This window comes from Grampus griseus (genome assembly GCF_964374135.1).
Source record: "Grampus griseus genome assembly, chromosome: 8".
In the NCBI taxonomy this organism is placed as follows: Eukaryota; Metazoa; Chordata; class Mammalia; order Artiodactyla; family Delphinidae; genus Grampus; species Grampus griseus.
Window position 1 is genome coordinate 37,567,245 of NC_139002.1, and position 11,983 is coordinate 37,579,227.

The 11,983-nt window shown below is 39.5% G+C and overlaps 1 protein-coding gene and 1 pseudogene across 2 annotated transcripts; both read right to left on the reverse strand.

The window, feature by feature from the left end:
* Nucleotides 1-716: 716 nt before the first annotated feature.
* On the reverse strand, nt 717-1,895 carry LOC309826605 (sodium/potassium-transporting ATPase subunit beta-3-like; annotated as a pseudogene). The gene is made up of 2 exons (XR_014298541.1): nt 1,767-1,895; nt 717-1,545 (listed from the first exon to the last, which is right to left on the reverse strand). The product of XR_014298541.1 is annotated as a sodium/potassium-transporting ATPase subunit beta-3-like (transcript).
* A 7,846-nt stretch (nt 1,896-9,741) lies between these two features.
* JRKL (JRK like) lies at nt 9,742-11,313 on the reverse strand (the record flags this gene model as incomplete). Its single annotated transcript, XM_082660061.1, has 1 exon — nt 9,742-11,313. One exon carries the CDS (start codon nt 11,311-11,313, stop codon nt 9,742-9,744), a length of 1,572 nt encoding a protein of 523 aa, XP_082516187.1.
* Nucleotides 11,314-11,983: the final 670 nt, after the last annotated feature.

The window sequence follows — 11,983 nt, forward strand, 5'->3', positions numbered from 1 at the left end:
CTCATACAAGACCTTATCAAATAAGTCTTTTATAAAGAATGAAATTTGTATATTTTTTTCCCCTCACATATGTACTGACAATTTCCTACTACCTGTGTCAATTTATAGTACCAGACAAATCCACTCAGGGTCTTTCTTTGTCATTCTCTACATACATGAGGATGTAGAGATCAAACAGCAAAAGGCAGAGAACTGGGCTCAGTCTACAGACAATGGGTTGCTATTAAGGCATATACTTTGTTAGACTGACAGACAAAAGGCATTATGTGTAATAAGGGGGAATGGAAGAGATACTTGGCTGCTTAATACCATTTATTCTTTTTTTTTTTTTTAACCTTTCAAATCCACTTTTATTTTCCTTTTTCCTCCTCACATACAGAGCTTCTCCACACACTGCGTTTCTTGCAGCTATAAAGTCATTTGACGTTGGTCAGGTACCATTTTATCCCCTAAAACTTTGCTGGCATCAAAATGTGACAGTTAACCAGTGTTAAATCTATAAAATACTTACATAGCAGAGCACATTAAGCTTTAGACGCTAGGCAATTAAACCACGTAAAAATTGGACAAACCCCCATCTTACATGTTCAGAATCAGCTGTTCACAGTCCTATCTTGTGACTGTACATGGTTCAAAAGGCAGCAGAGGCAACAGGCAGTTACTTGAAGGACACTGAACACTATGATCTGGAAGCACATTATGATGCTACCCCAGTATCATGCACCACTCCACCTTTCTTCAAGGTGGTCTCATAATTCTGGAATGGCAGGTCCAGCTGATACCAAATGAAGACAGACAACACAATGTTTACTCTGTGGAGATATTCTAACTCCTACTATGGACGCATGGTGATTTTGAATGCAACTCGTCCTAAAAACTTGTCACGATCATCCTGGTTTTTTAGGTTGGGTGATCCATCAATCTTGCGCTCAACTGTTACTTCGTTTACGTTATTTCTATTACCAAAGATGAGCTGGACGGCAACAAATGACTGTAGATAGCTCCCATGCAATTTTTTCCCATAATATGGAAAATACTTTAAATCTATCGTTCCATTAGAAGCATAAGTTGATAGCACTGATGTGTTTTCACCCTTCAAAATACATTCTATCCTTGGTTCTCCTTGAGGCTTTAATCCAATTATTCTGTTCATTTTCACAAGAATACAAGGGCTTTCTGTGGAGTAGCCAAACTCGGGATCATCCACACCACTGCGTGCTTCAAGTAAGACAAGAGGAAACCGACATGAAGTATAATCTAGACCCTTCTGCTCAAAAAAATGCTCCATCGGGACAATCTGTGAGATTCTTCTGTTCTTCTAAGCCATATGACTTTAGAAATTTCTTAAGGTCATTAATGCACCCTCTATAGGACTCTGGATTAGACACGCTGAATGAAAAATCCAACGCCGTCACTGGTTTTGGAAAAACCGTAAGTCCTGGGCTAGGCATCTGGTCACGATTATTTTGGAACCTCATCGTTCAGAGCCTGAAGCATAGCCCACTTTGTGAATGTAAAGAGTGCAGCCAGGAACCCATAAAAGAACTAGGTGGGGCTTCCCTGGTGGCGCAGTGGTTGATAGTCCGCCTGCCGATGCAGGGGACACGGGTTCGTGCCCCGGTCCGGGAAGATCCCACATGCCGTAGAGCGGATGGGCCCGTGAGCCATGGCCGCTGAGCCTGTACGTCCGGAGCCTGTGCTCCGCAACGGGAGAGGCCACAACAGTGAGAGGCCCACATACCGCAAAAAAAAAAAAAAAAAAGAACTACGTAGAAGAGCAAGATCAAACCCCAGCTCTTGGCGGTGAGCTCCAGGAACTCTCCGGTAGTCGTGTTGTAGATGAAGAGCTTCCACTCTGCCAGGCTCTGGTTGAAGGACTTCTCTTTCTTCGTCATGGTGTGTGTGCGGACGGCGAGGGGGAGCGGCTGCTAAGTGGAAGCTGCTAAGTGGAAGCTGCGAGGAGCGCAGAGGCGCGCGTCCCGGCTGGAGCAGCGCGGCCCGCGACCGCGGCGGAAGGCGGGACGGCCGAGGAATCCTCCTCGCTGCGGTGAGCGCTCAAGCAGACTGCGCTGCGCCGGGCCGCCGCTTCGGCCGCGGGAGCCTCCCATTTATTCTCTTAATTTCAGAGTGGCACCAAATACCAATCATCTCTCTCATCTTTCGTCAAAATGTTGTTAGTGAAAAAGTAGACTCCCTCTGCTATCTGGTTTCTTTTCAGTGGTAACCGAAACCACACAACTGTTCTCAGTCAACTTGAAATCATCCCAAAATGATCATATTTTTTAAATGTTTTAAAAATAAATCTGCCATAATTGTTATGACTCGTGTTTTATAACCATATTTTTATTTTCCTCATTCATAAAGAGATAAAAGAGTATACAAATGCTTGTCACTAATCTATTTGATATTCCTTTACTTATCCATCTCTCCTTTTCAGATTTCTATCTGTTCCTTTAAACTTTATTAAGTTTTGCATAAAATATTAGATTTGTATAACTGTAAGGTATTTGCAACCAAAATTGATCTTTTTGTTGACTTGACACCTTTAGGATATATTGAAATGCCACTCTCCCCTTTTAGAGAGGTCTTCAAATTGAGAATATACAAACAATTGTATAATTATAACATGAAAAAAAGCCCCTTCTGACTTAGAGTGTGAATAAAAGGTTTAATCCCCACATTATGTAAGAGAAAGACGCTTAGGGCATTGAAAAAGGCGTGCCAGAGCCTGATTGTATATATTGGCTCAACACATTGTAAATACCTGAAGTTGCCAATCTTGACCTCTATAATTCCTCCCTTTGACCACAAAACCCTATTCTTTCAATTATCTTACTCTCCCACTCTTCTCTTCATCTTTGATGCCCTCTAGTCCTTTAATCCTTCCTATTAATAATATAAAAACTAACATATTAATTCACAAAGTGTTGTACATTATTTTATTTAATCTTAACAATCTGTATTATCCCCATTTTAGAGATAAGAAGACTCAGAGATTTAGAAACTCACCCAATATCACACGGCCAGGACTTCTGATATCAAAATAAATGGAGAGAGCAGATGCTTCATTCTCATCTTACATCAACTATACAAACAATAGAAAAAATATGTATGTATATACTTTTAAAAGAACCAGGAATAGCCATCTTCAAAACAGGAAGGTAAACTTTTGGAGGACCATAAACTATGCGTGAGAAAATTGTGTTCTATATAATGAGGTGGCAAGAGCTGGGGGCAGGAGTCCAGATATAACCAACAAGAGGCCTAAGGCAAGGATCCAGGCACATACCGCCACCTTCCAGGCTAGGCACAAAAGAAAATGATGCCTGTCAGGCTAGGCACAAAAGAAAATGATGCCTGTGCTCAGGAAGAAGCAGAGCTTCGGGTAATTAACAGAATAACACCCTTGGTACCTGGTAAACTCCGGAGGAGTGGGGAGCATCCGAGCTCAGAAAATTAGCTCTCAAGTTCCACATCTGACAGGATATAGTGTCCATTCCTTGTTCTATCAATGGCTCCAACCAAACCTTAGCAGATGTTTCTATACTTCCCATAATATATGCTGTATAAAGCAGAGGTCATACTCTTTCAGGCAATCTCAGCTACAGTGAAGAATGCACAATTAAGAATGACCAAAATGGGGACTTCCCTGGTGGCACAGTGGTTAAGAATCCGCCTGCCAATGCAAGGAACACGAGTTCGGGCTCTGATCCAGGAAGATCCCACATGCCGCGGAGCAACTAAGCCCGTGCGCCACAACTACTGAAGCCCGCTCACCTAGAGCCATGCTCTGCAACAAGAGAAGCCACCGCAATGAGAAGCCCGTGCACCACAACATAGAGTATCCCTGCTCACCACAACTAGAGGAAGCCCGTGCGCAGCAACGAAGGCCCAACGTGGCCAAAAATAAATAAATAAATTTATTAAAAAAAAAAAGAATGACCAAAATGTTGGAAGTGTACCAACTCCATGAAGGACTATGAACTCAGTAAAGGGTAGGAAAAGGTGAGGGATCACAGAGAAGTCAAACTGTATGTTTCAAATAAGTAAAATTCATACACTCAAATAAAGGAAGATTATTGTATACATGAAAGAATAGGTACTTATGAAAGAGAACCAATTAGAAATTCTGGAGCTGAAAAGTGGTAGAACTGGGACTCAGACACAAGTTTCCTCCTTTCAAGATCTATGTTCTCTCCTCTGATATCAGCTACCCCCTAAAAACACACAGAGACATATATACATGCTTATTTGCTTATTTATTTAGCTTTCTCATTACTCTACCTCTATATATAGTCTTGACATCAAAGGAGCCTGTTATTCTCTTGTCTCCACATCTACTCCACTCACCTTGCAAATCTGTAATCTTGTGGCTCTCAACTTTGGTTGCATACTAGTTATTCTCTGCAACATTAAAAATAAATACACTGTAACTACTCTAAACAAATTGCAATCTGATCCTTTCTGAGTAGGACTCATGCATTGATATATTTTAAAGCTCCATGGATGATTCTATAAGAATAACTGCAATTATATACTTTTGTTTCAGAAAGGGCTAATTATTCACTAAAAATGTGCACCTTCCCCTTCCATTGTAAAAAGTCATAATTAGGAAGCAGCTGCCTAGTTAGGGAGTTATTCCTGAGCACCCCCGGATCAAGGTAGGGCCAGGTGATGAGTGCTCATCATTAGAATATAAACAGAAATAATGCATATCATTTCTGATAGGAGGAAGTTAAAAAGCAGTGTATATTCTTCATTCTCTCTTTTCCTATCTACTAACTGGATGTAGAAGACTCTAGGGGGTCTAGCAAGCACAAAATCACAAGGTGGAAGGAGCCTGGGCCCATGAATCACAACTTGAAGAAAATCACGCTCCGACCAAGTTTTATATCATCACAAAATTACTCAGAGAAACACATGTATTATAAGTCTCTAAAATTCTGAGGTTTTTTTCATCAGCTAGAATTACCCAGATCAACAGAAAAATTGGTACCTTGAAATGGGGTGCTGCTGTGACAAAAAACTCAAATGTGTGGAATTAGTGATCAGGAAGCAGGCATCAGGGAAACAACTAGCAGAGGCTGGTAAGATGGAATAGCGGTAAAAAGATTTTTCAAGTATTACCTTCAATAACTCGGAAAGCAGCCCAAAAACCTGTAAGCTTGTAACTCTACAGCCATAGTTCTCAACTGGGGATGATTTTGCCCCCGGAGGACATTTGGCAATGACTGAAGACAGTAAAACATCATGAAAATTTTAGTTATTTTTCAAGACCAACTCAATTGTTATGACTTACTCCTCCTATCAGATACTACCTTATGTCACTCATATTGGTCTTGTATATGCACTCCATCAGAATGTGACACAATTCATTCTCCCTTTTTTTACATTTGTCTCCTCTTCTCTATTATAAGTCTAATGTAGTCTAATCCATGTATCCCATATATTGCCTAGAATGTCTTACACACAGAAACAATACAATTTGTGTTTGTTGAGTACACATTTGTTGAATGAATATATACTATTCTTCAAATCACTGATTCTACGGTCCTTGATCCAGTATTGAGGTACACATCAAAAGATCACTTCACAATACAAGTCTTACAGAATCTGAGGTCTTACAGACACTAGTTTTCACATTATTAGGTGTTCCCAGCGACTGCTACCCTCTGGGCATTCTTTCACCCCCAACTTCTAATTGCATGCGACTAGTTACTGTGTAAACTTGCCAGCTGCCTTAAATAGGGAAAACAGTTAAGAGTACATTTCTAAGGAATGTATTCGGTCTAAAGAGTTTGAATGATAGTCTTTTAAGGAGGTTAAGGGTTGGAAAATAAACTCAATTTTAGTACTCGAGTAGTAACAAGGGTACGAAAAACAGAAACCACTATGGCTATCCATAGGAAGAAATGGTCAGAGGCAAGGGAATCAGGAAAGGCTAACTAAGAAAGGTGATATATATGTATATATGGAGAGAGATAAGAAAAGATAATTACCTACTTTGATATTACAGACCAATATAGATTAGCTTAATTTGGCACTGTTAAAAACTCCTTAGCGCATCTAGTTGGCTCTGACATTAGGATGCTAAAGGACAGTTTACTATAGATGGAAAGCAAAACAACAATTTAAATTTCCCTTCCAGACTGAAATACTGCTTCTCAGTTGAAGATACAAATCTGGACTTCAGGGTGACTGGAGACAGATTTGGGATCATAAGCATACAGGTAATGGAAATGGATGAAGTCACTCAGCATTAGTGAAAACCAAAAAAAGAAAAGTTGAAAATGTAGAGGATATACAGAGTAGAAGCCACTGAAGGAATTAATAAGCAAACTAAATCATTATGGTTTCCTCACATAATCCATATCACATTATGTTGGCTGTTTTATATGAGTTTACAATTAAACCAGATGGCTTTGTTTTTTCTCAAATATATTATTTTTTCCACCTTGATTTCAAGATCTTTAGTATATGAACCACTCTTCCCCGTCTTTATATTTTCCTAAACGCATCACCTCCAGTAGTCAATGAACTTTTGATTCACTGAATTTAAACCTGGCAAGGAATTCCACTCCTTTCACCCATCCACCCCCCAAAAGCCCAAATCTCTCATAAAAGGGAAGTTTCTAAATTCCTGCATCAACCTCTGCAGGTAATCCTACCCTCACAACATTCTTGGCTACTAAGAGTGTGGGTTTAGAGAAATATTATTCAGTTGATCAAGGCTCATCAATGGGAAAACCTGGTAAGACTAGAGAGAACATGATCCTATGGCTAATTTCTTAATAGAGCAATAGAAAGCCAAACAGCTTTTGGTGGGGCATTGAGGGAAGAAGCATTAGAAACTAAGACTTTATGACTTTGGGGCAGATATGGCACCCAAAGAGCTTCTGGTGTCATCCACCAAATGGTCCCAACTACTGATCAAATGCATTCAACTTGGTGCTGACTGCTTAACATTCCACAGGTGAAAAGGAGAAAAGCAGAGATTACAGGGACCATCTGCGAATGAGCAACACATACCAGTAACCTGGGGCTAGGATGTTAAAATTCAACAAACCTCCCTGTAGGCCACATTTCCTTTTAATTTTCTTCTTCTCATCTAACCACCCCCTCTTTTATTTGAACCTAACGGTCATTCTCTTCACTATGTCATCTCATTTGGGGGTTTATTTTTTTCCCCCTTTGATCTGTATGGATCTGAGTGTATACATGCTAATGTGCCTTTGGTGGTAGTGGTTTACAACAACTTTGGGAAGGCAAGACTTTCATGTTGGGACTATACTGTGCCAACTCTTCAATTCTCTTTGAGATTACCTCATGAACTAAAGAGAAAGGTTTGCATGAATTGTTTTCTCAATGGTGGGTTTTAAATTGCTGAAGTGAGAAAGGATCCTCACTGAGCACAGCTAACCAGAAGTCAAAAAACAGATGATCCCAATTTCAAATGCTATTAGGCTGTGGATAAACAGGGAAATGCAGAGTAGTGCAAGAGGAAGGCTAACCTCATAAAAGGGTAAAAGGAAAGGGCAATTGCTGCCACAAGTGCACTGAAAAATAGATAAGTAAATTCAGACACTGGTGGCAGGTGGCGGAGGAAGGTGGCAAGGAATAAATGTTGAAGATTGGAAAGGTTAAGAGGTTAGTCTAGGTTGGATAAAATAAATGTAGGCTTTGGCATCAAATACCTGGGTTTAAATTCTTACCTGTAGTCAAGTGATCTTCAGCAATTAAGATATGATCTGAGCATCAGTATTTCCACCTAATTCATAATTTTAGGGTTACTGATATAAATACACTGCTTAGAACACAACATGGTATTCAGTAATTGGCAGCTTTTATAATTATATTTAAGGATAGAAGAGTCCAAAACAGAACTTTTAGTTTACCATTGTTGGCAGCTTTCAGAAAAGAGAAAATAGCTACAAACCAAAGAAAGAAGAGCCAGTCTCTCACAGGAGAAAGAGTCACAAGATTCATACTCAAGGCCACAAAACAGTGAACCTTTTACTAGATATTAAAGTTTAAAACCACACAGCTTAACAGTAATGTTAATTTTACCACTAGGTGGCAATGATACAGCTGAATTTCACTGACAAGGTTAATTTTAAAAACAGTGAGCAAATCCAGACATAAATTCCAAGAAACTTTTTAGTACATATTTTCATTTTAGAAAAATGAAAAAAATTCTATATACAATTTAATTTATAGCAAAATGTGTGATTATCTGATTCAATATGTATGTTAACTTCTGAGGCAATTCATGCAACAAATACAATTTTTAAACAGTTCTGGTCACAGTTAAGTCTTTTTAAAAAACCTAGACATATATCATGAAGAGAATAGAAATCATGGAAAGCTACAAGTATTTTTGAAGCTTTAGAGTTCTAAGAAAGTCATTATAAAATGCAAAGTATTTCAATGAAAAAGTTAAACCTTTCAAAAATGACTGATAGAGAACAATTCTTTATTTTTAAATTTAGGGCCAAAATATGAAATAATATGCAGACACTTTGCTTTTAAATTACATATGAAATTAATATTCATATAGGTAATATCTTTTCAATGTCAAATAAAACTACGTTGTTAAGCAAGTTTATCAAAATTCTAATGAATTCAGGAATACCTTTTTACAAATGTTAAAATAATAAATGATGAAATTCCTTAGAATCTGTACTTTCCATAATTATTTCTGCTTTCTTCATAAAACAGATAATTTATAGCTTATTAAAAATACTTTATTCATTTCTTCTTTTCATATCAAATAAGAGAAGGTATGACGAACTTCTTCAAATTATAGACATTTTCAAGTGCATAGTAAAAAAACCCAAAAAACAAAAAACTTACAAATACCCAAGATATTCCCTCACATATAGGGTGGGAGCTCACATCACCACATGTAACATTATAAAACCTGTACTATAATTAGATGAATAAATAATAAACCTATACTGTTATCCAATTAATAATTAAAAAAAAAGACCCAATTAAAATGAGCCTATTTATTCCCTTTGTATAAATAACCTAACGTTCCCTAAATTTTCAACTCCCAGTTTCTACAAATGAATAGGTCAGAATATCTTATATATAAGATTTCCAATAGTTTTCTAATTTAGCAATCACTTCCTATATTTACTTTACTTCCAGAAAAAAGTCCCCCCCAAACAAATGTAAGAAAAGCATGATTTCTAAGTTATTTTATTAATTCATAGATCAGTTTCTCCTTCAATTTGAACTTCATTTTGAATTATTATAGATCACCCTGAAATCTAACAATATAGCTATTTCTCATTCCATCAGTGTATACAAATATACAAAACAAACAACCACTTAAGATGGTTAGCACAAAGAAAGATTACTGTGGCAGCCCTCACAAATCAAACAAGAGATTTCAGGAAAGTGCTCAATCTGTTCACTGTTACCTGTAACTTCTGCTAGAAAATTTATGGAATGCCACTGTCATGGAAGAGATAATTGTAGATCTACAAAAGTGAATACATACGTATGTGTGATTTATACCTATACAGAATCAGCTTCTGATTATCTACACAGATAAAGGGACAAGAGATAGATGCTGCAAAACACATAATCCTCAAACCACTTCAGATACATTTTTCGTATCTGTATTTCACAGGGCTGTGTCTGAGAATTCAGAACACAAAGAAAATTAAGCCATATTGCAGAGATCAAGAGTTACACAATTACCAAAACAATGGTAATGCTGATATACCATTACTAACTTGACTTTGTCATCTTCTGTTTATTTCTGATGGTGGCTCGAAGTTTACGTATCACCAGTCTATCAGGCAGAATCATATCACCTTGTTGTTCTAGATAATCCAATAAATTTTCAGTCCATTGGAGAGCAGCTGCATGATTAATATGTTTCTCTGGAATCAGTTCTATTTCCTCCTCCTCATTTTCACTGGATTCATCTGTCTGGCCTTGTGCTCTTCTGATGATTTCACTGTCAGTTAAGACTTCATAGCCTGGTTCAGTACTGTCCACTTCAAGCCATTTTTCAACGTTCTCAGGAGTCACATTTTCCAATCCTTTGGTGTGTTGTAAAATGGTAGCCACAGCAGCCACTGAGATATCTTCTTCATCAAAGTCCAGGCTTTCTTTTTCCTCTATGGTAGGGAGAATCTTCTTCCATGCTCTGCTAATGGTAACTGGCTTTACTAAATTCCATGCCATTGCTATTTCATAAAGTGCATCTAGCAGAGTTAGTTTCTTCCAGAATGATCTCAGGTCATTGCCTTCTTCCAAGTTGTTCTGGAGAAGACCTGCACGATAGTTTCTCTTCATCATAGCTATGACTCCCTGATTTGAGGGCTGAATCAACGAAGCCACATTAGGTGGTAAATATTTAGCAAATATTTGGCCATCATCTGACCTCAGGACATTTTCATTTGGATGTGTTGGTGAATTATCCAACAAGAGCACAGCCTTTTCTTGCAAGCCTTTGGATCTTAAGTGCTCGCGAACTTGTGGCACAAAGATCTTATCAAACCATTGTCGGAAAATGGAAAGATCCATCCATGCACCTTTTTGGCTGAAATAAGAGACTGGCAGGTTTGAGGTGTCAGTTGACTTGAAGGAGCGAGGTTTCTTTGCTTTCCCCACAACACAAAGCTTAAGTTTGTGTAAACCTGTTGCATTGGCACAACACATGATAGTGACTCTTTCTTCAATTGACTTGTGCCCAGGGGCTGTGCATTTACCTTTGATTACTGAAGTCCTGGAAGGCAAGCATTTCCAAAACAGTCCAGTTTCATCTGCATTGTAGATCTGTTCTGGTTGCAAATTCTCTCGTTCAATAAAGTCTCGAAAGTTGTTGCAAAAATCTTCCACAGCTGTCTCATCTCCACTTAATCTTTCGTTTCTAATATTAATCTCTCTAATGCTGTGCCGCTGCTTAAAACGAGTTAACCAACCAGCAGAGGGGTTAAAATCACCATCCATTCCCAAAGCATAAAAGAAGAACTCTGCCCTTTTTGCACAAATTGGTCCAGACACGGGATTCCCTTTTGCTCTTTGCTGGTTGAACCATTCCAGCATTGCTCTGTCCAGTTCCTCATACATGGATGGCTTCATAGATTTCCTCTTGGCCAGAAGACTTGTGGAATCAGAACTGCTTGCGTAAGTTATAATCTTTTCCTTATTTTTTCTTATATCCCGAACTGTTGTCTCACCAATTCCATAAATCACTGCCAGTTGTTTGGAAGAACCTCCATCTTCAAGTTTCTTTATTATATCAAGCTTATCTTTAATAGTTAACACAACACGCTTCCGTTTCCCTGACATGGTGAGGCTCTGGGACTCAGGGACTCACCCCAGACTCACACAGAAGCAATCCTCTAAATCCTGCCTTCTCTCACAGACTCACTTTAACACAGCCTTACACACTCAGTCTTTCAACCTTACCAGGCACCTGGTGGCCCTGACCCCTTCCCTGGCTGGTCTGGGCTGGCAAAGAGACGGCAAAGGACGATCAGAGGGGCGGAAGTCTGAGAGAACAGGCCTTTAACTTTAAATGGGCAGTAGAGGAGGCCCCAAGTCACCGCGGATAATCCGGATTACAAACATTTGTTTTATTCCCCCAGTGGCCGCGAGAAAGACTATAACCCCATCGTGACCACAAGCCTCCTTCACGCCCAGATCCCAGGTCAACGGCCGTCACTAACCCCCGCCACACCCCAAAGTTACAGCAGAGAGCGGAAGAGCCAGGGAGTCGGGGACTGGCCCCATTCCCCAGGGGTACGGTTACGTTGGATTCCTTCCCCTGCAGTCAGCCCCTTCACCGCAAGCCCCACTTCCCCGCGTTGGCGTACTTAGCCTACACAGTCCTCCCCGTTCCTCACTGCCCGCCGAGCTCCCTCTCCCCACCTCAGTTGGAACCAGGACCCCGTAACGCTCCCTGCCTAACGCGCGGCGACTGCTCCTCCCCCGACCACAAGCTCCCGGAAACGCCCCC